At 43.8% G+C, this 27,648-nt stretch overlaps 1 protein-coding gene across 1 annotated transcript; it reads left to right on the forward strand.

Annotated features, from left to right (window-relative positions):
• Positions 1–170: 170 nt before the first annotated feature.
• LOC121288386 lies at positions 171–27,120 on the forward strand. Its single transcript, XM_041206939.1, has 7 exons — positions 171–444; positions 878–1,023; positions 4,307–4,481; positions 7,984–8,089; positions 23,446–23,530; positions 25,512–26,153; positions 27,049–27,120. The coding sequence occupies exons 1-7, from the start codon at positions 171–173 to the stop codon at positions 27,118–27,120; spliced, it is 1,500 nt and encodes a 499-aa protein (XP_041062873.1).
• The last annotated feature ends 528 nt before the right edge of the window (positions 27,121–27,648 follow it).

The raw sequence follows: 27,648 nt of genomic DNA on the forward strand, positions 1-27,648 counted from the left end.
TGCTAAATGGCAATTAGGGATGGGCAACAAATGCCCATATCCTGTGAAAGATAAACAGAGGCACCGTGTAGATAGAACACACTACAGATAAAGTGTGCCAGTGGTAGAGGAAGGGAATGCTTAAATGTCTAAGTCCATCTGATAGAAGCTGAAGGGGGGGGTGGCCATAAATGCCCCGGGCCATATTAAGAACATTGATGGACTCTTACTTTCTAATTGATCCATTTCCAAACAGCGATCACTCTAACCTGAAGAATAATTGTACCTTCACAAGAAGTTCAACGTTGCCAACGGAGGAGGAGGGATGGATTCACAGCTACACTTGTACCATGCACTTCCTGATGTTCATGAGTTCACAAAGTTTCAGACTGATTCTTGAGTCAAACATTCAAGCCAACACATCATACAGTTGTACTACTGAGAGATTTCAGCCACGTTGGAACAGTAAGTGTTAATTTAAGGGGGCGCTCCCTCTATATCAGTCACTGTGTATTTAAAGGGGTACTCCCTCCATATCAGTGTGTAATTTATGAGGCACTCTTTCCTTAATAGTAAATGTGTATTTAAAGGGTACTCCTTCTGTAATATTGTACATATTTACCGCATAGCAGTAGTTTCTCCATAATAGTAAGTGCATATTTAAAGGGGAATTGTAGCTTTACTCTCTATCTGACTATGCTGTGCTTGTCCTGAGTGTTTAATGCTAGAGCTGGATGTCTGAAATGGAAAAGCTTTCTCTCTCAGTGCATTCAACTGTTCGCATAATATACAAAAAAGTTATTTTTTCTTCATTTCACTCTCAACAGGATGTTCTTTTCTTCTTGTGACAATATCTGATATCTTGTTGCCTAACTCTTGGATCACTCATATCTTGCAGTCCAGCTGAAAGCACCTTGGCAACTGTCTGTGACAGTGAACTCCACCACACAGAAGGTGAACATCACATGGCAGAATGATGCAGTAATATTTTTGAAAAATAATCTGCAGCATGAACTAGAGTACTGGAACAAAAAGACAAAAGAGGTGGGTGACTCTAGCTGCTGCTCGCTGACAATCACCATCCCACAAAGCATCCCTCCAGGTTCCATCCCATGGCCCTAGAAGCTTCAACATCCACTCCCTCCACCACCAGAGCATTGTAGTGTACCGTCTACAGAATGCACTGCAACAACTTGCCAAGACTTCTTCAGCAGCCTCTCCCAAACCCACACGACCTCTATCACCCAGAAGGACAAGGACAGCAGGAGCATTAGGAAACCATCACCTCCAAGTTTCCCTTCAAGACACATGGTATCCTGATTTGGATATATATATTACTGTTTCTTTATCGTTGCTGGGTCAAACTCAATTAATTTTCTACATAAGAGAATTATGGAAGCACTTTCATCACACAGCCTGCAGCTAAGAATGGGCAATAAATTTCAGCCTTGTCAGTAGCACAGACATCCCGAAAAATAATAAAAGAATAATTCCGCGTTTTTGTACATTATACATAGTGAATTATCCAACATGATTATTTGCAAATAGGGGAAAAGATGGACAAACAAGTCAACCCCCTTAACAGCTTTGTACCAAGGAAACTGGATATTCCTGGAAAACAAGAATTAGAGACAGCTGTTCTGATATTCTGTACTTTTTCATACTTACCTGAGTCTGCTCCTTGTTTGCTCTGTTATTTTAACTGTTCTTATTATTTCTGAAACTGGTCATATTGTTATGCTTCAATTGCCCTGTTTTTTTTTGGTGTTGCCTGCATCCCTGAAGATTTTGCTCACTGTATTCCTCTTTAAGTCATATTATTTAAATGTGTTCCAGTAGATCTCCCATAACATTGCATTTGGGAAGTAAAGGACAAACTCAATCTTGAAGTGTCATAGAATCATAGAGGTCTACAGCACAGAAAAAGGCCCTTTGCCCCATCGAGTCTGTGCCGGTCAAACAAACACCTAACTTTCTAATCCCATTTTCCAGCACTAGGCCCATAGTCTTGTGTGCCATGGCATCGCAAGTGCACATCCAAATACGTCTTAAATGTTAGGAGGGTTTCTGCCTTTACCACCCTTTCAGGCAACGAGTTCCAGATTCCCACCACCCTCTGGGTGAAAAAACTCTTCCTCACATCCCCTCTAAACCTCCTGCCCCTTACCTTAAATCTCTGGCCCCTGGTTATTGATGCCTTCACCAAAGGGGAAAGTTCCTCCCTGCCTACCCTATCTATGCCCCTCATAATTTTACACACCTCAATCATGTCCCCCCTGAATCTCCTCTGCTCCAGGAAAAATAACCCCAGTCTATCTAATCTCTCCTCACAACTAAAACTCTCCAGCCCAGGCAACATCCTGGTAAATCTCCTCTGCACTCTCTCTAGTGCAATCACATCCATCCTATAATGCACGCAATACTCTAGCTGTAGCATAACCAGTTCCAACAAAACCTCCCTGTTCTTATATTCTATGCCTCGGCTAATAAAGGCATGTATCCCATATGCCGTCTTAACAACCTTATCTACCTGTCCCGCTACCTGAAGGGACCGGTGGACATGCACATCAAGGTCCCTCTGATCCTCGGTATTTCCCATGGTCCTACCATTCATCGTGTATTCCCGTGCCTTGTTTGTCCAGATTGTTACATTTGCCACTGATCAGCCCATCTGACCAGCCCATCTATATCCTCCTGTAATCTAAGGCTATCCTCTTCACTATTTACCACCCCACCAATTTTCGTGTCATCCGCGAACTTACTGATCAACCCTCCTACATTCAAGTCTAAATCGTTTATATATACCGTAAACAGTAAGGGACCCAACACCGATCCCTGTGGAACCCGACTGGTCGCAGGCATCCAGTCACAAAAACACCCCTCAACCATCACCCTCTGCTTCCTGCCACTCAGCCAATTCTGGAACCAATTTGCCAAATTGCCTTGGATCCCATGGGCTCTTACCTTTGTTATCAGTCTCCCATGTGGGACCTCATCAAAAGCCTTGCTGAAGTCCAAGTAGACTACGTCAAATGCATTGCCCTCATCTACACACCTGGTCACCTCTTTGAAAATTCAATCAAAATGGTCAGACATGACCTCCTCTTAACAAAAACAAGACTGTCCTTGATTAAGCCCTGCCTCTCCAAGTGTAGATTAATTCTGTCCCTCAGAATTGCTTCAATTAGTTTCCCCATCACTGAGGTTAGACTGACTGGCCTGTAGTTCCCTGGTTTATCCCTTCCTCCCTTCATGAATAACGGTACAACATTGGCTGTCCTCCAGTACTCTGGCACTTCTCCTGTGGCCAGAGAGATATTGAAAATTATTGCCAGCGCCCCTGCTATCTCCTCCCTTGCCTCACTCAACAGCCTGGAGTACATTTCATCTGAGCCTGAAGATTTATCTACTTTTAAGCCTGCCAGGCTATATAGAACCTCTTCCCTTTCTAGGCTAATTTCTTTAACTATATAACAGGGTGGAGGATAATCAGACCAAAACTATAGGCTGAAACTAGTTTCCATTTTAGTGCCCTAAATTTGCCCTGCTTTTTATATATAGAAATTACAAGATGATGAAAAACGGGCCATTTGCATTTGGGCCAACCGGTTTGGGATGATGTTTACCCTCCACACAAGCAAATAGTTCTAATCACATTTTTCCCAACATGTTCCCAGATCCCTTGAATCCTTCATCTTTCATCCATCCAGTTTCATCTAAAATGTGGGCACTTTCTGCCCAAACATTAACCCTGAATATGAATTCCAGTCTCATGACTCTGAAGAAGCTTCTCCTGCCCTCTGTTCTAAATACTCTCTAATGTATCATGTATCTATGACTCCTATTCCTTGACTCTCAACCACTCGAAACAGCCTGCTTCTATCTATCCTTAACTATCATATCATAATTGCTAAAATTATTATATTGCTCCTTAACCTGCATTACAAAAACAGGAACAATTTTTCAAGGTTTTCTTTTCATTTGTGACTCCACATATTGGGCAACATCCTGGTTAGTCAGCATTAACTCCCTCTGTACCCTAGGAATATCATGACTGATTTTTTTAACAGAAATTCATTACCTCACACTTAATTACACTGAATTCCATCTGCCACTTATTAGGCCAAACCCCATTTTGTCAATATTCTTTACAGCTTCCTTTGGCCTCCTTTAACATTTCCATTAGAAATCCCTATGCCTACATAATTAAACCTCCCAGCGCTGTTCTGGAAAGTTCCCATTTATGACAACCACATTCTCTGTTTCAAGGTAATTTTTATCCTGTGTTCCATTTTGCATCCTATTTGAATCTCTTTTTTATCCCTAGGATGTAAAGGTAAAAAGGAATGTTAACGATATCCGGCATCTAGTTATCGAGGAAACGGAACTGGAACCAGACTCTAATTATAAAGCAAGGGTCCGCAGCAAACCTTTAGAAAATGAAAAATATAAGGGCAGCTGGAGCAAGTGGAGCTCAGAAATAGAATGGAAGACAAATCCTGGTAAGTGTACTGCTACCTAGTACTAATTTGGAATATTAGCTGACAGGGCTCTCTCTTCTGATTTTCTCTCTCTCTCTCTCTCTCTTTCTGTGCCTACCTGTCTCTCTTTCTGCTCCTTTGTCATTCACTTGATTTATCTGTCCTTCTCATTCACTCCCTTTCTCGTTTCTGTCTCAGATAGCAAGGGGGTGAAGGATAAAACTGGAGCCTAACCTTTACACAGTTATAAGTTTTTGTTCACAAAGATACACATTACAAATGTGCACCTCCTAACCTAAAAAGCACAGTTTCAGTTTGTTCCTATATATTGTGAATCCTCACCACCTGAATACAATTAAACACTCAATTAACAGTCTCTCCATAAATCTCTGCTTCTCCCACATTCTGTTTGTTCTTCACTGTTTCACTCTCTCTTCCCTTGCTCCTCTATATATTTGGCATTCTGTGTGTTTCTCTATTTCTCTCACCAGTCTCCTTGCCTTGTTCCCTTATCTTACAGAGCTCTGATTTTCAAAGAAGACTAAATTCTCAGTTTGATGTGCTGTCTCACTTTAAATCTCTAGCCTTGCCTATTCATACCAGGGCGTTGCTTTACAGATTCTTATACTAACAATTCTGAATTAGTGCACCAACCACAGCTTTGGATAAGGAAATGAGCAGAGAATGCTTCAAACTCATTTCACATTGAACTAGATTGTGACCGTTGTGGTAGACTCATTATTCAAGTATGTCCAAATTGTAATCTTTGTTTTATGTGGGTCCTCTCATGACTGAAGAATCCAATGCGAGACTGGCATTGACATCCACAGAACTGACATTCTTATTGTTAATATTGTTGTTATTATTCTTGTTGTTGATGCTTAGGGAAACTTCTGCAGCTGCAGCACCTCTGGTCTTCCTCTGGCCACATTGTGTATGTTGCAAGTTTGTGAGTAGATGGTGCTCACTGCATGCTAAACCAAATTTCAGTGCTGGCCTCCACATAGGAAAACACTGCAGTTGACTGGCCCAGAGTTGTTCTGCAATGCAGAGTTTGGAAGGCAGTTTTTTTAGGGTGTGCTTGGATCGTTTGTACTGACTACCTGATGTTGTTCACTTGGGAAAATTCTCCATAGAAGATCTGCTTGGGAATTCTTTAGTTATCCATGCTGGATTGAGACTGCAAAGGGAATGGAACATGTGGCTCTTTTAGATAGCTGGCAAACTGCAAGATGATTTTCTTTTCAGCCTTCAGTTCAAAGTTCTGTCAAATGCAGTAATGAATGGTGGTGGATGATTGAACAATAGGAGGATGGGTTCCACACATTCCCATTCTTGAGAACGACAGAGTCCAGTACATCAGTGCAAAAGACAAGGCTGCAGTGTTTGGAACTATCTCCAGTCAGACATGCTGGGTGATGAATCATCCCTGCTTTCTCCTGAGGTCCCCATCATGGGAACAGGTGTAGGTCACTCAGCTTGTTGAGTCTGTTCCACTATTCAATTAGATCATGGCTGATCATCTACCTCAATGCCACTTTCCCACACTATCTCCATATTCCTTGATGTCATTAGTCTCCACAAAATCTATTGATTTCGGTCTTGAACATGCTCAATGATTGAACTTCCACAGCCTGTGGGATAGAGAATTCCAAAGATTCACCACCTGGAGTTAAGAAATTCTTCCTCATCTCAGTCTTAAACGGCCTATCCTTTATCATCATAGCTGCCAGTCTTCAATGAATTTGGTTCACTCCACACGATATCAAGAAAAGGCTGAGGGTACGGGATATAGCAACATCCAGGTAGTGGTGCTGAAGACGTGCTCCAGAGCTAGCGCCTCTAGCTAACTTGTTCCAGTGACAGTTGTGACAGTTACATCACTAACATCTACCTGACAATTTGGAAAACTGTCCTGTTATGTCCTGTCCAGAAAGAAACAGGAAAAATCCAATCTGACCAATTACTGCCCCATCAGTTTATTCGCAATCATCAGCAATGTGATGGACAATGTCAAACAACGCTATCAAATGACACTTACTCAGCAATAACCTGCTCAATGATGCTCATCAATGCCCTGGAAGTCAGCACTGACAAGAAATTTAACTGGACCAGCCACAAAAATACCGTGGCTACATGAGCAGGTCAGAGGCTGCGAATTCAGCAGCAAGTCACTCACCTCTTGACTCCCTAAAGCCTTTCTACCATTTACAAAGCACAAGTCAGGAGTATAAAGGAATATTCTCCACTTGCCTGGATGAATGAAGCTCCGACAATAGTCAAGATATTCAGCACTGACCAGGACAAAGCAGCCTGCTTGACTGACACCCAACCATCACCTTAAACATTCACTCCCTCCACCAGTGTCGCACAGTGGTGGCAGAGTGTATCATCTATGGATGCACTGCAGCAACTTTCCAAGGCTCCTTTGAGGTCACCTTCCAAACCTGTGACCTCCATCACCTAGAAGGACAAGGGCAGCAGGTTGCATGGAAACCCCACCTGCAAGTTCCTCTTCAAGTCACACACCATCCCAACTTTGAAATACATCGCTGTTCCTTCACTGTGGCTTGGTCAAAATCCTAGACATTCCCTCTAACAGCATTGTAGGAGTACCAACACCCTGCATTGCAGTGGTTTAAGAACGTGACTCACCACCACCACCTTCTCAAGGGCAATTAGGGTGGAAAATAAATACTGGCCTGAGTGGCAATGTTCACATCCTATGAATGAATAAAAAAAGTTCTACGAATCTATAGAGCAAAAAGGGCCAACTCATGTCCTGTTGTATATTAACTGACCACCAAAATCCGTGGCAAGGTGCTGAGTTTATGTAATGGGGGGCTGGTCCTGGGTTTTGGTAGCATTGCGGGATGCCATTAATCAAGGCTGAAAAAGGCATCTCAATAAATAAATGTGATCATGTTATTGTAAAATATGTAACTTATTAATTGTGGGAACTTTACCCTGTATATAACTCATGTTGCACCTCCCCTGGGAATGTTTGGCAAGACAGTACAAAGGGAGCTTTACTCTGTATCTAACCCATGCTGTACCTGCGTTGGAATTGTTTCATGGAATTGTGTAGGGCAGCTTTACTCTATGTCTACCCTGTGCTATACCTGCCCTGGAATGCCTAACAGAGAGTGAAGAGGGAGATTTCCTCTGCACCCAGCCTTTGCTGTACCTGTTCTGAAGTGTTTGATGGGACAATGTAAAAAGTGCTTTATGCTGTGCTGAGGTTTACACTGGAGTGTTGACACTGAGAGTTTAAAGATAATGAACATTTCTTGATAATCCAAATTTCTCAATAAAATGTTTAAGGGATCTCTATCAAGTGACCCAGGTCACATGATGTATGAGACAAATTACCCTCAAATGACTGGTGTTTCAAGAAAGTACACAATTCCATACCTCATTCCCACTCCCCACTGATCCCCAACCAACAACGTTCTGTTCTGTGAAGTTGGCCCCATGATTTACCCCAACAATAAATACTTTATTTCTGTTCTTTCCTTTAAAGCTGGGGACAGTCCTTCCAAGCAGAGCAGCCTGTTGTTTGTTTTGCTGGCTCCACTCTCGTTGGTTGTCATCATTTTCGTATTTCTGTACTTCAGGATTCACACACGGTAAGTCTATTTAATTCAACCTGTAATAGTCTCTCCAAATTGCCCACTGGAGCCAGTTACAGTCAATCCCAGTGCTCAATATAACTGGTAACAGTCTATCCCAGTGTCAATGGAGCTGGTAACTGTCTCTCCCAGTGTCATTGGAACCAGAAAGTCTACCCCAGGTCTCATTTTAACCAGTAACAGTTTCTCCCAGTGCTCACTGTAATTGGTAACAGTCCATCCCAGTGTCAATGGAGCCAGTAACAGTCTCTCCCAATATCATAGAAGTCGGTAACAGTTTCTCCCAGTGTCATTGTAACCAGTAACAGTCTATTCCAATGTCATTGGAGCTGGTACCAATCATCCTAGTGCTAACTGGAGCCAGTAACGGTCTCCCAGTGTTTAGTGACTGATAGTGTCAGGAACCAATCTTTTAGAAATGCACAAGTCACATTACAGAAGAGGCTATTCAGCCCATTATGCTAGCGCTAGTGCTTTCTTCACATCACAACTCTCTACTCTGGTCCCATAAGAACATAAGAAATAGGAGCAGGAGAAGACCAAAAAGCAAATTGAGCCTCCTCCACCATTCAATATGATCCTGGCTGATCCTGGGCATCACTCCGCTCTCTTGTCCACACCCCATATCCATTGATTCCCTGAGAGATCAAAAACCTGATATTTCAGCCTTAAATATATTCAATGATGGTGCATTCACAACCCTCTGGGATAGAGAATTCCAAAGATTCACAACTTTTTGAGTGAAGAAGTTTCTCCTCATCTCAGTCTTAAATGATTGGCTCCTTATCCTGAAACTGTGTTCCCATGCTTTAGATTCCCCAGCCAGGGGAAACAACATCTCAGTATCTATCCTGTCAAGCCTCTTCCTAATTTTGAATGTTTCAACAAGATCACCTCTCAACTTCTAAAATCCAAAGAATATACCCAATTTACTCAGCCTCTCATCATAGGACAACCCTCTCATCCGGGGACCAATCTAGTGAAACCTTTGCTGTACTGCCTCTAGTGCAAATAAATTTTCCGTTAAATATGAAGACCAAAATTCCACACAGCATTCTCAACAGTCCCATATAACTGCAGCAAGACTTCCTTATTCTTGTACTCCAATCCCCTTGCAATAAAGGCCAACATGCTATTTACTTTCCTAATTGTTTGCTATACCTGCATGCTGAATTTTTGTGACCTCTATACTAGTACATGCAAGTCTCTCTGAACATCAACATTTAAAAGTTTCACGCCTTTTAAAAATACTCTGCTTTTCTATTCTCACAACCAAAATGAAGAACCTCACACTTCCCCACATTATACTCCATCCATCACAGTGATGGTCATGTCATGGCTGCAAGGGTATTGTATCCCCAATTTTCAAAATACAGACTTCAGTCGATGCTGACATTCAACATTTGACTTTAAAAGTGGTCAAAATGCTGCCCAAGATGGCTGCCAAGGGGTCAGGTGACCTTCTCTGATTTCTGCACAGACAAAAGATTAATTTGTGTTTGAACATGCTTCTGGAAAGTTCTTAAAATGTAAATGACAGTGGGTAGGATGCCCTCCCTTGAATAGGCATTCACAAAATGAAGCCTCTTGTGGATTTATATCTCCCATTGACTGGATATTTACTGAAACTCAAAATCAATAACCCTGTCTGCAAGTTTCGACCCTTGACAAAGAAAGGCACAGAGAAACCAATTTATCAGAAGTAGGTATGAACAGCCACCACTAAAGCCCCATTGTGTAGCAGTGGCTTCTAACTTCAAACCAGTTATGTGGATGATGGAGGTATTGATCTGTGGGATAGGGGAGCATTTCATGACTGAAACAGACTCCAGATCACAACTGATTTTGCTCCCAGAACTAGGAAGGGACCATCCTCCAGCAAGGAGAACACAACCCAGCCTAACAATAGTCAACCCAAGCAGTGAGAGGGACTAACTCATTTTCACCTGCAAAGGTTTATCTCTTACAAAACTTGGCTACACTTTTGTCTGGAGATCTAGAGACTTTCAACTTCCATCCATCCAAAGAACCAGGAGAGAGAACCTATCTAGGGATGGAATTTTCTGTTCATGCCACTGGTGAGAATTGTGGCAGGTGGGGGCACTAAATTCGGCGTGAATCAAAAATATCAGTTTCAGCAGAAAAATAGTTCAGAATTTTGTTCTCCAGACTTTCAAGGCGGGTAAAAGGAGGGTCAAGTTTCCTGCCGAGCAATATCAGGAACCCGGTTTGCATTGATTTATTTCTCATGAATGCTCATTAAAAGGTCAACTCACCAGAATCATGTTCCCCTCCAAATGAAGTGCCCCATCAGCGGCTAATTAGAACATTCTGCTTTATGACTATATATAAGTGGCACGCACCCAGCATGCTTCACTTCATCCACAACTTGGGAAGTCAGTAGATGCTGCTTTCACCTTCCTTTAATCCTGTCACTACTACATATATTGTGTGTCTGTGGCATAAGCTGCACTAAGGCTGGGCATGGGAGACACGACTGTCAGGGAGGGGTCAGGCCAAGACAGGATTCGGGAGTTGGGGTGGGAGGTGGTCAGATGGAGACAGGACTGGAAGTGGGAAGATGAGTAGGGAGGGTGAGATGGAGACAGGACTCAGGGTGGGGGGAGGTGGGGGTAGACAAAAGGGGAAGTATAGATGGAGACAGACCTAGGGGTGGGCAAAGAACAGAGGGGAAGAGCAAAAGTATCTGGGGGCAAAAGGTGAAAGACTATCCAGTGAAGAATGAAAGGCTGTCCAGGAACAAAAGTTAAAAGACTGTCTGGTGGCAAAAATCAAATGACTCTCTGGTGAAGAATAAATGACTGTTCAGGGGCAAAAGTTAAGACCGTCCAGTGAAGAGTGAAAGACTATCTGGGGACAAAGTTTAAAAGACTGTCTGGGGAAGTTTCAGAGGCTGTCCTGGGGCTGTACGGGCCATGTTAGAGTGCTCTGCATGGTATGCATATCTTGGTCCCAGATTTGGGTGGGGGAAAGCCCTTCTGAGCAGTGACAATCAGGCACAGAGCAGTGTGTAGGATGTGGTAAGTCAACTGAGGCATTTGGTCCGGGGGTTCGAGTAATAGTACTGGGAGAGAGAGGGCACAATAATATTCTGCGGAGGCATCTGTATTCTGCATCTCAGTAGCTGAAAAGTCATGGGGGGGGCTGCTATTGGATGGTCTTATTGTTGCGGGGGGGGGGGTCTCAAAAAGCAAAGGTGCATGTGGCCTGGAGAAGGGATGGGGTCAGATTGACAAAGGGCATGGGATCATCAACATTGAAGAATGTACTTAAGAATGTAATGAGCACCATGTTCGCATCCAGTGATCAATTACACAGTTGGAAAAATAAGCTTGAAAATAATGATATGGGAGATGTCTCAAGGCGAGTGGAAGGAGTTCCACAAAACAATTTTGGGCCAATTGAAGGGGCAACCTATTAATTTCCTCCTCAAACGATAGAGAACTTGGCTCAGCTGGGTCTAATGCACAATGAACGAGCTTTGCTTCTTTGCTAAAGGTGTGCATTCAGGTGAGAATCCATTAAGTTCTGGTGCTGCAGTGCAGTTGGTCTTAATGGCTATCTGATCCTCACAAAGGATTGTGAAAACCGAAGGAGGAGTAAACAATCAATCTGCTGCACAGAAGCTAAATGGACACTACAAACCTCAATGCTCCCAGTGTACTGGTCATGGCTTACAAGGCACCACACGTACGGTCATAAGTACAAGGATTGGCTATCAATAGTTATTGTCTAGGCTACTGAAGGCAAGCTGACAATGGCTTGATTGAGGGTTATAGCACATAGGTCTATTGAGCCTCATCAAGACACTCGTCGTGAATGTGCAGTCACGTCTGAGGGGGATGCACAGTTACTTGTGGACCTCCAGGATGTTACTAGCCTGCAAAGGCCTAGCGATGCCATGTCTAGACTCAGGGCAGACAAGGCCTTCAGACTGGATTCCTGGCTTGGAGATGGAGGGAGACCATTCAAGGGGAAGTAGCAATGGTTGCTCAATTGTATCCAATCACAGATACAATGAGGAATGGAGGATGCAGGCTGCAGGTAATACTGTATTTTGATAGCTGTGATCAGAATGAAGAGAAGGGCCTATTGCTGATTGGCACAGCTCTGAGAAGACCATCGGCCTTAGGAGCAAGAGCCAGCAGGGACCAAGGAAGTCCCAGATGCTGCAGTGGAGGGGAAAAATCCACAAAGACATTTGGCATGACCAAGGGTCTACAGTAGATGCAGCTCATATATGGAGATGAGTGAAACACAGTGACACAGGTGCCTTCACTTGTTTAGGGATGTGGTAGATCACATTTGCCCCCTTCTCCACGAGGAACTCATGCCATAAGGACTTGTTGAAACTTGCAGGCTACTAACATCCTGGAGGTCCACAGGTGGCTGAGCATCCCCCTCAGACATGACTGCACATTCACGACAAGTGTCTTGATGAGGCTCAATAGACCCATGTGCTATAACCCTCAATCAAGCCATTGTCAGCTTGCCTCCAGTAGCCTACACAATAACTATTGATAACCAATCTTTGTACTTATGACCGTACACGTGGCGCCTTGTAAGCCATGACTTCACTGGGAACATTGAGGTTTGTAGTGTCCAGTTAGCTTCTGTGCAGCAGATTGATTGTTTAATCCTCCTTCTGTTTTCATATGCCAGTTACTTTGAAGGTGACTGCTGCACTGAACTGTTCACCAGTGGCTCCTCCCAGGGCCCCATTGGATATCTTTGCGGAATCTCACAATCAGTGACACACAAATGCATAAGGGAAGTGACGGATGCCCTTTTCAGTAAAGCTCACCAATATATGCATTTCCACATGGATGATGCAAGCCAGGCTGTCAGAGCTGTGGGATTCGCTGCGATCTCAGGTTTCCCGCAAGTCCAGGGTGCCATTAACTGCACATATGTAGCCTCAAGAGCTTCCAGCAGCCAGTGAGATTCATAGATAGAAAAAGATTTCACTCTCTGAACATCCAGTTAATTTGTGATCACAGAAAGCATATTTGTGCTTGGTACCCAGGGAGCTCTCTCGATTCTTACATCTTGACTCACTTGCAGGTCCCATAGATCTTTGAAGGACCTTGGCGCTTAGAGGGTTGGCTCCTCAGTGACAAAGGGTATCCCAAGAAGGCATAGGTAATGATACCCATTGTCATCCAGAGTGTATCTGAAGAGAGGTACAATGTAACACATTTCACCAAAAGGTCCTTAATAGAGCAAACTACTGGCCTCCTGAAGATGCATTTCTAATGTTTGGACCAGGCAGACTGGGCTCTCCAATACTCACCACAGAAAGTGTCCTGCATCATTGTTGTCACATGCCAGATTCACAACATCAGAGAGAACATGGATAGACTCCTGCATCCTTCTTTCCAGTCTACTGATGGCCCCTGCCTGTTTTTGCATCTCCAACATCTATCTTAGGGCAGATTCCTGAGGCTCATCATCAGACTCAGTTTCAGCAGTGGCCTGGTCTCCAGCAATCCTCTGAGTGTTGGAGACCTCAGCTGTTACTGCCTCCACCTGCTGTGGACCCATGTCTGTGAGGACCCATGTCATCGCAGGTAAGATCCTGGCCCACATCCTCCTGAACCACCTTCATCTGGTCGCTGAGGAGATCCTCCCAGAAACCCAGTGTGGCTTCTAACCAACCTGGGATACTGCAGACATGGTCTTTGTGGCTAGATAGATCCAGGAAAAACGTCAGGAGAAAAATCAAGAATTGTTCCTCGCCTTCATTGACCTGACCAATGTGTTTTGATTCTTTAAATCGTGAAGCTCTATGGACCGCCCTCCAATGCTCTGGCTGTCTGTTGAAGTTTGTTACCATCCTGAGACTCCTGCAGGACAACATGACCTCCACCGTCCTAAGTGGAGGATCTGAAACTGACACCTTTCACATCCGGATCGGGGTCAAACAAGGTTGTGTGATCGCCCCACCTTGTTCACCATTTATCTGACCGTCATTGTCCACCTCATCCGATATGACCTATCACCTGGCGTCAACATTCAATATCATCTGAACAGGAAGCTCATCAACCTTGGTCACTTCCGGGCAAAAACAAAACTCACCATCATGGACATCCACGACCTTCAGTTTGCAGGTGAGTGCTGCATGATGGCTCACTCTGTACAGGGCATGCAAAGGACATTTGACCTTTTCAACACTTCATATAAGAGCTTGGCCTGTCTTTAAACATCACCAAGACAAAGGTCCTTCACCAACCTTCCTCTGGCCCATTGAGCATCCCTTGCGCCATCCACCTAGATGGGTAGACTCTGGATTGTGTGCAGCACTTCCCTTATCTCAGCAGCCGCCTCTCCCAAGGGACTACCATTGATGAAGAAGTCCAACACTGAGTCAACTGTGCTGCGCTAATGTGTCTTTGACAACAGGGACCTTTGCAAGTCAACAAAAGATCTGGTTTATAAGGCTGTTGTGTTGACCACCCTCCTCTGGTGCAGCGAAACATGGACTATCTACCAACGCCACATTAAGATCCTTGAGAACTTCCATCAGCATGAATCCTGTGATCAAATGGGAGGACCGCCAAACTAACATAAGCATCTTCCACGAAGCTGTGTCTACCAGCATTGAAGTCCTGCTTTTGCGGAACCAACTCCGATGGACAGGCCATTGCGTCCCGATGTCCGCAAACTACTTCCCTCGACAGGTTCTCATCTCACAACTCTCCGTTGGCCAACATTCATAAAGCAGCAAAAGGAAAAGTTCAGAGTCAGAGGTCTACAGCACAGAAAAAGGCCCTTCGCCCCAACCAGTTTGCGCCAGTCAAACAAGTACCTAACTATTCTAATCCCATTTTCCAGCACTAGGCCCATAGCCTTGTATGCCATGGTATCACAAGTGCACATCCAAGTACTTCTTAAATGTTATGAGGGTTTCTGCCTCTACCACCCTTTCAGACAGTGAGTTCCAGATTCCCATCACCCTCTGGGTGAAAAAATTCTTCCTCACATCCCCTCTAAACCTCTTGCCCCTTACCTTAAATCTATGCCCCCTGGTTATTGATCTGTCCACCAAGGGGTAAAGTCCCTTCCCATCTACCCTATCTATGCCCCTCATAATTTTATACATCTCAGTCATGTCCCCCCCTCAATCTTCTCTGCTCCAGGGAAAATAACTCCAATCTATCCAATCTCTCCTTATAACTAAAACTCTCCAGCCCAGGCAACATCCTGGTAAATCATCTCTGCAGTCTCTCTAGTGCAATCACATCCTTCCTATAATGCGGATTCCAGAATTGCACACAATACTCTAGCTGTGGCCAAACGAGTGTTTTATACAGTTCCAGCATAAACTCCCTGCTCTTATATTCTATGCCTCAGCTAATAAAGGCAAGCATCTGATATGCCGCCTTAACCACCTGTCCCACTACTTTACGGGACCGGTGGACATGCATATCAAGGTCCCTCTGATCCCTGGTACTTCCCAGGGTCCTACCATTCATCGTGTATTCCCATGCTTTGTTTGTCCTGCCCAAGTGCATCACCTCACACTTATCCAGATTAAATTCCATTTGCCACTGATCAGCCCATCTGACCAGCCCATCTATATCCTCCTGTAATCTAAGGCTATCCTCATTATTTACTACCCCACCAATTTTCGTGTTATCCGCAAATTTACTGATCAACCCTCCTACGTTCAAGTCTAAATCGTTCATATATACCAAAAACAGCAAGGGACCCAACATCGATTCCTGTGGAACCCCACTGGACACAGGCATCCAGTCACAAATACACCCCTCGACCATCACCCTCTGCTTCCTGCCACTCAGCCAATTCTGGATCCAATTTGCCAAACTGCCTTGGATCCCATGGGCTCTTATCTTCGTTATCAGTCTCCCATGCGGGACCTTATCAAAAGCCTTGATGCAGTCCAAGCAGACTTCGTCAAATGCATTGCCCTCATCTACACACCTGGTCACCTCTTTGAAAAGTTCAGTCAAATTGGTCAGACATGACCTCCCCTTAACAAAACCACGCTGACTGTCCTTGATTAATCCCTGCCTCTCCAAGTGTAAATTAATTCTGTCCCTCAGAATCGCTTCCAATAATTTCCGCACCAGTGAGGTTAGGCCGACTGGCCTGTAGTTCCCTGGTTTATCCCTTCCTCCCTTCTTGAATAATGGTACCACATTGGCTGTCTTCCAGTCATCTGGCACCTCTCCCGTGGCCAGAGAGATATTGAAAATTATTGCCAGCGCCCCTGCTATCTCCTCCCTTGCCTCATTCAACAGCCTGGGATACATTTCATCCGGGCCTGGAGATATATTTACTTTTAAGCCTGCCAGGCCACTTAGAACCTCCTCCCTTTCTATGCTAATTTATTTATTAATGTCACATACCCATGTCGTCCCTCTCATTTGTAAAAGACATTTGTGAACCAAATGGGTTTTTACCAATCAGCAATGGTCATCATTAGACTTTTAATTCCAGATTTTTATTGAATTCAAATTTCACCATCTGCTGTGGTGGGATGCGAACCCAGGTTCCCAGAGCATTACCCTGGGTCTCTGGGTTACCAGTCCAGTGACGATACCACTATGCCACTGCCTCCCTGTACTCTTCTTGTGATGTCACTCTTGTTATTTTCAACTAAAACTGACTGCAGGACACACTTCCCATACGGCTTCACTGTGATGCTGACTACAGGACACTCTTCCCAGGTATAAGGATACGCTCAAGGTTTCCCAAATGCATGGAGACATTAACACCACTGACTGGGAGGAGAATGCTGCCGATCGCTTGGCATGGCACCACTAGGTCCATTAAGGCTCAGTTCAAGGCTCAGCGACTTGACAGCGAGATGGAATGGCGAGAGCAGAGGAAGAAGGAAGCCAACCTGGGGCTGCGAATTCCACTACCCTGTGCAACAATGTGCCCCCACTGCAGAAGAACATGTGGATCCAGAACTGGGCTCCTCAGTCATCTGAATCTCACCAAGCCTGATGGATGTCATCCTCGATCCTAAGGGACTGCCAACACCTACTCTAGAACTAGGTCCCATGGAAGTGCGCTGGTGGAGGGTGCAGGTGAATGCAATGATGGTTCTTCATTTGAGGATATGTCTGCTTCTTTCTCAGAGGCGGTCTGGGGCTCTGCCTTCTTGAGGAAGTCCTCCCCTTTACTTACTGGTACGTGGAATAGAGAGGAGAGAATTAGTGATTGACTAAGTAGGCTCATACATTAAAGGTCACTCACAGTCATTGTCCGCAAGTTGTTGAAGTACACTGGAAGCACCCTCACTGACTTGTTGGGGAGAGGCTGATCTCACCTTCCGCCCAGGAACCATCCCTATCCTCATCAGCCAGCTTAGCAGCCTGTTTTTCAAAACTGGAGAGGGTTCACAACTCTGGGGTTCCCCTGCTGGTAAGGGCTCTCTACCTTTCGTTATGTGAGATCTTGTCCTACATAAAGACAAATGGATTGACTGTGAGCACTATGGATGAAAGAGCATTTCAGAAGCATGCATGCCTGTTGTCTCTGCTGAGCCCTCCCTATTAAGGGATTAAGACACCATTTGTGCAGGAACTTACATGAAATGGTGAGTTTAAAATAGTTGGCTGACATTCAGTGCTAATGTCCTATCTGCTGGTTGTGTGTGATCTACCTGTTGGCTCTAATTCTTAGACTGCCTGATGCCCTTATGAGAGTGTGAATTTGGAGTGAGTAGAAGTTTCACTTACTCATGTGGAATAGAGAAGGCCATTTATGCATTTGCGGCACTGCAGGACAGTCCTTTTCCGAGTGTCATGGGCGCTAACTTCATGGCCGCCTACTGCTAGGCCAGCATGGTCAGGTGGGAGGACCTCCTGCTCCCTTCCTCAGAAAGATGACCCGCCTTTTCTGGTTGGCCTGGAGGAGAATCCCCAGGGAGGCTTTGCTGAACCATGGGGAAGAGGGTTTGCTTCTCTTTGGGGCCATTGCTTTCTTCTCCACAAGAACAACTGGCCTGCAGTGAGTGAAGGTCTGTCCGGATGCCATTTAAATATGGCGCCAGGGCTGTCAACCTCATGAGGTAACGGCAGGATGGAGGAATCCCTGTCCGGCCTGCCATGAGATTTGCCGATCTCCTCGCTGATACACAATTAATGAGCTAAAAAGCGGAAGATTGTGCGTGTTCAGCCACCCCACCACCCAGTGGGAATCACACCCACTCTCCTGCCCGCCACCAGACTTAGGCCAGGTTTTTCTGGCCCCGCTGTGGTGGGGCCTGAGGCTGACCAGCCAAAAGCCGATTGACTTTCGACAGGATTGGACAATCCCAGTGGCGGGCAGTGCCTAAAAATCCCGCCCTTAGTCTCCAGAATGGAAAATTCCGCCTCAGGTTTGCACTGCGTGCATTTTTAAAAGACTGAGATTTGGACATGTGATTTACTTTCTTGTACTTTGTTTTGCTGATATCCAATGCTTTGTCTCTAGAATCCATCTTTACTTATGTGTTATGTATATGTGCATGTGGGTGTGTGTGTGTTTCATTGCATTTACATTTTGGGGTGTTGTGTCAATAAATATTATCCTTCCTTTTGATTTAAACTTACCCAAAAGCCTGCTTTGTGTTTATTACTGAAAATCACAACACAAAAAAGGTTTAAAACACTCCCTCTAAAATGCATCTTGTTGCATCCAACCAAGAGGTGAGGGGAAAGGGAAAATGTTATCCCACCGCCTCTCCCCGTCCTTAACAGATCGGGGCTTGAGTTCGGATTTGATGGCAATTAAATTTGAAGTTTAAAATTCGTTACTGGAACCTAGAAAATAGAAGGAAAAAATCAATCAGCAGGCTTTCTTGAAGGTTCACTGTACTAATTATCTAAGACAGCCACATTTAATGCTAAAATCTTTGTAGATCATGGTGAGGTAACTTGGACTGAATTAAAAGCATTAAATATTGAAGATTTAAGGGTTATAGTTAAACAGACCTAAAGTGAAAAAAAAGCCAAAATCATCAAAATCCCAGCTAATCACTTTGATATTGAACTGGAGGCAGAGGAAGCAAACCTAGAATCAGAAAATGACAAAGTAATGTTAGATGGGATCCAAACGGACTTGGAAATTGCCATAAGAAAGATGGAATTAGAGTTTGAAATATAAAGGGAAAAGAGCAAAGAGAAATGCAGAGGAAAAAAAGACTAGTAAGAGGAAAGAGAAAGGAAGAGAGAATTCAGCGGAAAGAAGAGAGATCAGACAGTTTGAATTGGAAAAGGCTAAACTGAGATTGAATAGCGAAGGTGCCACTAGAAGTTCCAATTCTCTCGGATTCAGAGCAGTGTTTTGATTTTCTGATACATTTACGGCTAGTATCCAAATTTAGTGAAGAGGAAATCAAATCTTACTTCATTCCCTTTGAGAAAATAACAAAAGGACTAAAATGGCCAAAGAACAATTGGACCCTGCTGCATTAGTTGGAAGTGCTTACGAAGCTTATTCCATGTTATCAGAAAAGAGAGCTCTCTTGATTATGAACAAATGAAAACTGCCATTTTTAACGCCAATGAGCTAGTACTAGGGCATACTGCCAGAAATTCAGAAACTTCCAAAAACGACAAGCCCAAACCTACACTGAGTTTGAAAGAGGGAAACACATGGCGTTTCATCACTGGGTAAGATCACTAAAATTAGAAACTTCTAACGAAAACCTATGTAAAATAATTTATTAGAGGAATTCAAAAACTGTGTACCAGTTAATATAAGGTCTCATATCGAGGAACAAAAAATATGAGTGAGAGATGCTGCTATCATGACAGATGATTATGAACTGAAGCACAGACCCTTTAATGCAGGAAAACCTTTCCCAATAATCACCAGAGGTCTGGTGAGAGAACAATGAAAAATGGGATGGAAGTGAAAGGGTAGAAGGAAATGGAGAGAAAAACTCAAAAGACAAAGGAGAACTGGGTAGAAAAGGCAAACCGCTCTCTAAGTTTTAGGAGGAGGAGTCAGGAAGCGACTCCAACTTGCTTCCATTGTGTAAGCCCAGACATGCAAAGATGGACTGTTGGCATTACAGCGGTCTCTGTGGTTAAACCCATGGCTGTAGCTATGAAAGTAGTCAGCCTATGCACAAATGTTATGGCAACTGACCTAAACGTCTGTCAGGAATTTGCATTTAAAAGGAAAATGATACCCAGCTTTTGCCAGAAACATGAAAAAGAAAAAAAGAGATAATATTTGTTTCCAAACTTTGCTCAAGGCAGGATATGGAGATTTTCTGCCCGAAAGCAAAGTGAATGCCAGTGTGCTGGTTAAGGGACTCACTGGAGAATGTGATCCTTTAATAAAAATATACCTGCAGAGTGAGCTAGTTATGGGGCTAGTGATGGTCAGTGATCCCAAGCCTGCCCATGCAGGGACTGGATCTTTTATTAAGTAATGATTTAGTGAGTTGGAAGGTATTATCCCTAAAGAGTCCAGGGCAGTCCACTGAGACCGGGAACACAGAAGGGGACATGTAAAATTCTGCACGGATGCAGAGGGCTGAGGAAGTTTCAAAGGTCCCACAGGAGGCAACAGAGTCAGTAAGGATTAAGGAGGCTGAAGGAAAACCAGTAGAATTAAAAAGGGCCAGAAACGAGAGCTTGTGGAATTTAAAGTGGCTGAAACAGGGCTAGAGGAAAGCAAAGACGCTAGGGTAAAAGGGTTGAAGGAAATTCGCCAGAAGTGTGGTTGGCAGAAATCTTCTTTCAGGACAAATAGGGATCAAAAAAGTTCCCAAACAGGCAAGCAGAAAGTGAAGAAGAGGCATCACCTAATCTAGCTGCCGCAGAGAAGTGCAGGGGAAGATGAGCAGCCTTTGGGGGAGGGGGTCCATAGTGTCCCACAGGACATGGGACAAGTCAGGGGAAAAGCCACCCCACCACTACAGGAAAGAAGGACAGTAGTATAAGGAAAATGAAAAGACTCCTGTGAAAACCATCAGGGGACTGAAAATAAAGTCAGTGCAGTTTTGTCACTGAAGATTCAGACATGCAGATTTTTGAGGTTCCAGTTTCAGGCCATCTGAACCTGGACACCAAACTTAAACCTCAAGAGGAACAAAATGCAGGAGGAAGGTTCACCAGATGTGCTGAGAGGCAGTCTAACAGCTACTATTACCCTTGAAATCAGGATTACCAACTTGCCTGAAATTGAAATGTTTAAACCATGGGTTGTGCAGACAGCAGTCAAACGGTTAAAATCTTGTCAGGCTATAATACGAACAGCAGAAACAGTTACAGGCTGTAGTAACCAGAATTTGCACACAGCAGTCAGTCACTAGAAATCAGTATTTTTGAGTAAGACTATTAGGAGAATCACCAGCCTTTATTAATAAGAATGTAATACCCTTTGACAAGACTTAAAGAATTAAAGGTGGGACAGACACAGAAGGCGTCAAGTTTCTTTTCATTTCTCTAGACTTCCTAACTCCCAAGCACCATGACCAAAGAAAGAAAAATCTTTATTCTTGCCTCATCATAAGGATAATGTGCACTCCAAATTGTAAGTGAGAAGCAAAAAGTTACAATTAAGCTGTAAAAGGTTAATGGACATGTCTTTGAGGAGAGCAAGGAACAAATTGTGTGAATGATCACTATTTTCTATTACCTTTTTTTTTTACTCTCCATGATGTAGTAAACCAAAAAGGAAATATGAAGGAATTTCATTTTTTTCCCTTTTTTCAGAGAGATGTATTGGTCATGTCATGCCTGCAAGAACATCATATTCCCAACTTTCAAGATACTGACTTTAAAATGCAGTCAAAATGTTGCCCAAGGTGGCTGCCAAGGGGTCAGTTGACTTTCTGCACAACGGATTAACTTATATCTGACGATGCTTATGGAAAGCTCTTAAAATGCAAATGACAGTGGATGGGTGCCCACTTTTGAATAAACATTCACACTCAGTCTGAAGAAGCTCCATTTCTCTCTCCACAGATACTGCCAGACCTGCTGAGTTTTTCCAGCATTTTCTGTTTTTATTTCAGATTTCAAGCATCTGCAGTATTTTGCTATTATTCAAAACGTGAAACCCCTTGTGAATTTACTGGATATTTACCTAAACTCAAAATCAATAAGCCTCCCAGATGCACTGTCTGCAAGTTTCAACCCTTGACAAAGAAGCATGCAGGGGAACTAGTTTATCACAAGTAGGTGTGAACAGCTACCATTAAAACCCCAAGTGTAATTAGCAGTAGCTTCTAACTTTGAACAATGCAGATAATGGAGATGTTGATCGTGGGGGTCACATGACCAAAACCAACTCCAGATCACAAATTCTTGTGCTCCCAAAATGGTGGCAAGGGGCTTGGGGCACTGTTGAGTCTGCAAACCAACAGAACAAAAGGGACCATCCTCCAGCAAAAATAGAATCCTGCCTAACAATCAGCTAACCCAAGTAGTGGAGAGGGGGACTAATTTGTTTTCATCTGCAAAGGTTTGCCTTTACAAATCTTGGCCAGGACTTTATCTGGAGACCCAAAAGCTGCCAACTTCCATTCACCCAAAGAACCATGTGAGAGAATTCATCCAGACCTGCTATGCATGCATTTTTAAAGGACTGAGATTTGGACATGTGATTTACTTCTTGTAATTTCATTGACTCCAATCTACTCAGGCAAAGATGGGAATTGCCAAGTTTGCGGCGGGAATTAGAAACGTCGGCCAGCTCATGGAAAAAATCCGGACTTTTGTCTCTAGAATCTATCTTTACTTGTGCGTATGCCTGTGTGCATGAGGGCGTGAGTGTGTTTCGTTGCATTTACATTTCGGAGTGTTGTGTGAATAAACATTATTTCCTTTTGATTTAAACTTACCTGAAAGCAGCTTTGTGTTTATTACTGGAAATCATAGCACAAAAAAGGATTAAAACACTCCCTGTAAAACACATCTTGCTACAGACATCCCAGAGGTAAGGAGAAAGGGGAAAGTTATCCCACCAATTTTCTCTGTCCATAACAGCCACCCTGTCCTCATTCCCTACCCTTTCCCTAACTCTTTAATATTTTTCCTCTGTAAGTAGTTTTCTGATTTTCTCAGTGAATGACTGGGTTTTCATCACATTTTGTGGGAAAGGAGCCCATATTCCAGTCACCCTTTGTGGAGGACGTTCATTCTCACTCATTCTGTTTTGATGACTTCATGTTTTCTCTCATTTATTCTTTTCATTTAAGGACACATTTTCTGCATCTACCAACCTTGTCAGTGACAAGATCTCCTCCCCACCAGCCGCATTCTTACTCACAGTATTTGATAAATATTTGATGTCTTTTATCCAATTAATATAAATTAAATATGTTAATTTCAGCTTTCATTTCTATCCATTTCTAGTGTTGTGAATAAGGTATGGATTCATGTTCCAAACCCAGCCACCTTTTTCCAGCCACTCTACAGTGAACACAATGGAAACTTCAAGGTAAAGGCAGCTATGCTCTATGCAATTACACCCACAGCCGAGGTTACCTACTCTCAGACCCCAAAGCTTCCTGGGTAAAGGTAGCATGCTGTCAGGTAGAGGAAGTCCCAGGCTGACCTGGCTGCTGGTGGGTTGGTAAGAAGGCTATGCGGTTATCCCCAGAATACTTAGCTGCAGGAAACAAAATCACCTAGGGTTTCCACTTCTGACCACTGCCAGATAATTCCCATATGTGTAGATTGCAGGTCAGGGCAGAGTCAGGCTGGCCAGTGAAACACCTCATGGTTGCATAGGCCAGGACAATAACAACATAAACATCTTGCATTCATATAGCAGCTTTAACATTTTTCTTATTCGTTCATGAGATGTGGGTGTCACTGGCTAGGCCAGCATTTATTGCCCACCCTTAATTACCCTTGAGAAAATGGTGATGGGTTGCCTTCTTGAACCACTGCAGTACATGTGGTGTAGGTATACCCACAATGCTGTTAGGGAGGCAGTTGCAGGATTTTGACCCAGCGACAGTGAAGGAACATCGATATATTTCTAGGTCAGGATGGTGAGTGACTTGGAGGGAAACTTCCAGGTGGTGGTGTTCCCATGTGTCTGCTGCCCTTGTCTTTCTAGGTGGTAGCGGTCGCGGGTTTGGAAGGTGTTGTCTAAGGAGCCTTGGTGAATTCCTGCAGTGCCTCTTGTAGATGGTACATGCTGCTGCCACTCAGTGTGTGGTGGAGGGAGTGAATGTTTGTGGATTTGGTGCCAATCAAGCAGCTGCTTTGTCCTGGATGGTGTCAAGCTGCGTGAGTGTTGTTGCAGCTGCACTGGAGCAGCTTTGTAGCTGGTGGACAGGCTTTGGGGAGTCAGGAAGTGAGTTACTCTCTGCAGGATTACTAGCCACTGACCTGCAGTTGTAGCTACAGTATTTATATGGCTAGTCCAGCTCAGTTTCTGGTCAATGGTAACCCCCAGGATGTTGATAGTGGGAGATTCAATGATTGTAATGTCATTGAATGTCAAGGGGCAATGGATTGGTTCTCTCTTGTTGGAGATGGTCATTGCCTGGCACTTGTGTGGTGCAAATATTACTGGTTATTTGCCATCCTAAGCCTGAATGTTGTCTAGGTCTTGTTGCATTTGGACATGGACTGCTTCAGTGTCTGAGGTGTTGCAAGTGGTGCTGAACATTGTGCAATCATCAGCGAACATCCCATTCAACATAGCAAAACATACCAAGTCACTTAATAAAAATATTACCAAAATCCAGGAACTCCTTCCCTAACAGCATTTTGGGTACCTACACCACACATGACTGCAGCGGTTCAAGAAGGCAGCTCACCACTAATAGCTCAAGGGCAGTTATGGATGGGCATAAAGTGCTGGGCCTTGCCAGAGTGCCTCACCCCATAATCGAATAAAAAAAAATCATTTTTGACACCAGGCACAGAAGGACTATATTAGCTCAGAAGACCTTAGTCAAAGGTTTAGTCAAAGAATTAGGTTTTCAAGGAGAAGAAAGCAGCAGAGAAGTTTAGGGATGGAATTCCAAAGGAGGTTATAGTGATGAAAAAAAAAGCCATGGAGAGTTTTGGAAACAAGGATGGTTTTAAAATTGAGGACAGCGAGAGAAAGTGAGGGGCTGTGAAAAACAGTCAGTTAAATTGTATCCGTCAAACCCTCCTACAGGTTAACACTGGGGGGCAGAGTGTTGGCACCCTGCTACTGTATTACTGTGTTGCAGTTCATCAATTCATACAAATAGATAATTTCTGATTCCCATCTTTATGGGTGTTTGGGGGGGCAGTGGTGGGGCACATCGAACAAGTATTAGAGATTTTTCCCATAGAATAGGAGGCAACTTAGAAGAGAGATGAGAATGAGGAGCCTAGCTTCTCAGTAGCAGCACCAATGGATGATGAGCAAGCTTGTGCAACATTGCAACAGAAGATGTAGAAATACTGTCTATTTTGACTATGTCTTTTAGGAATGGATCCACAATAACCAATCAATCACTCGGCAAAACCCTGGGGCATGCTCAGTCCAGGAGGTGAGAGAGATGAAGAGATCACTGGAGGGTGAAGCTGACATAGTGATTGTGAATCCCAGGGTTGAAGTTGTTTCTAACATCGCCTACCTAAAGCCCATCCCAATCAATCACACATTATCCCTAAACCCAGACAGCATCAAACATAACTTTGATGCGGATGCCAAGTATGTAAAGAGGAATTATCACAATGAGTCCGGCAAAAGTTTTTATTCCACTTCTATGCTGGAATATTGTGATAGAATTTCTGGTTTGAGTGGGAACCTGCCCATTGTGCCTGCTGAGGGTCAGAATAGGGCTGAGAGCTGGTTGCTGTTTGAGGACCTAGCTATTGCTACCTTGTCCATGGTGCCCCAGGATCTGGACGGTGGGTACAGTTACAGTGATGAATACTGCACACTCTCTCAATCTGATACCAGCCATGGTCTGGTGCCTGCAAAGATTGGGCTCCGTCTCAATATGACCAACGGATGCCAGACAGAGAAAAGAGAGGTGGCCATGAGTTTTGATGGAATTGATGGCAGCAACCTACCCTCCAGCAGCAACAGAGAAGCAGCAACTTCCACAATGACTCCGCATCCAGTCAGTGTACTCACTATGACTATGTCTTAGGGTTGCGCATGTTGACTGGCTTCCTGGGGCCAATGTTAACAGGAGTCCCCCCAATTGAGAAACAGAATACTGCGGATGCTGGAAATCTGAAATAAAAAACAGAAAATACTGTAAGTACTCAGCAAGTCAAGCAGCATTAGTGGAGTGAGAAACAGAGTTTCTGAAAAATGCCTATACCTCATCTTTCAGGCATTTTACAGCTTTCTGGACTCAACACGAGTTGAAAAAACTCAGACCGTAATTTCTGTCCCCCTATTTTGTTTTTTTCTTTGCATATTTCAATGTTTCTCTTATTTTTACTTTCAGACAGTAGCTCTAGGCACATTTGTTCTTTCTTTGTTTCTTTTCTTGCCCCATCACCATTCTCTTTGGCTCTGTAAGATTAACTTTTCTGTCATTCAATCTCTCCTGTCTTCCACCCTATCACAGGCCTTCATTTTGTCTTTATCCCATTCACCCCTTGCTCAAAACCTATTACATCTCTAACTTTTCCCAGCTGTGATGAAATGTCATCAACCTGAAATATTGACCTGAATTTTTGCACAATCAGGGAGACTCCGCAGACCTTTAAAAATGGTGGATGGGACACAATTCTGCGATTCCCACCCCCATTCCCAGCGCCCAATTTTCACTAGTGTGGAAGAAGAGTGCAGGCAACGAATCCACACCCTGCACTCTAGATCAGGCCAGCTCTATTCTCGGGGGTAGACATGCCTATCCCCCATAATTTTCATGAAGTCAGGCCAGCTTCTCCAGTTCTAGTTCTGTTGAAGGGTCATGAGGACTCGAAACGTCAACTCTTTTCTTCTCCGCCGATGCTGCCAGACCTGCTGAGTTTTTCCAGGTAATTCTGTTTTTGTTTCAGCTTCTCAAGACTCGTGGTTCATGGTCCCTAGAAGATGCTGTGAACCATAGTCTGGATGAGGGAACCTTTTGAAAGATAACTTCAAAGGTCTTACCCATGACCACTCATATCTCCTCACCACCCACCCTGCCTGACTGACCCCCAATGGTCCCTCATACCGTCTATACAAACTCATTGAACTTCCATGCCCATTCACCCAGTATGCACTCTGTACAAAATCAATGAATCCTATACTAAAAATGGCATGCCTGGCAAATCTTTAAAAAAGCCATACATAACTTTCTTTTAAAAAAACTGCTATCATTACAATACTATAAAGGTTGTGAATCAAGCAGACCTTTAAAATATCAATAGCAGAACTATAAGAATTAACACTTCTTTATCTTGCACAAAGAAGATCTAAGAAAAGAAAGCTGTTAATCAAGCAATGTTTTCTCTTGTGTGCACCTGTTTCAACAAAGTAATGGAAGTCTGGGATCTCAGCCATGCCACATTATGTATGCTTGGCCAAGAGCCCAAATTTCTATTAGATTGTTGAAAAGGAAAATCATACATTGTTGACAGTTTTTCTTTTGTAGATCTATTTTGTCAGTGGCCCAA

The sequence above is a fragment of the Carcharodon carcharias genome, chromosome 15, assembly GCF_017639515.1.
Source record: "Carcharodon carcharias isolate sCarCar2 chromosome 15, sCarCar2.pri, whole genome shotgun sequence".
Taxonomy (NCBI): domain Eukaryota; kingdom Metazoa; phylum Chordata; class Chondrichthyes; order Lamniformes; family Lamnidae; genus Carcharodon; species Carcharodon carcharias.

Coding starts and splice junctions, on each gene's coding strand:
- LOC121288386 (XM_041206939.1), top strand. CDS start 171: ATGCCCCGGGCCATATTAAGAACATTGATGGACTCTTACTTTCTAATT. Junction 445..877: donor ATTTCAGCCACGTTGGAACA/GTAAGTGTTAAT, acceptor CATATCTTGCAG/TCCAGCTGAAAGCACCTTGG. Junction 1,024..4,306: donor GGAACAAAAAGACAAAAGAG/GTGGGTGACTCT, acceptor TTTTATCCCTAG/GATGTAAAGGTAAAAAGGAA.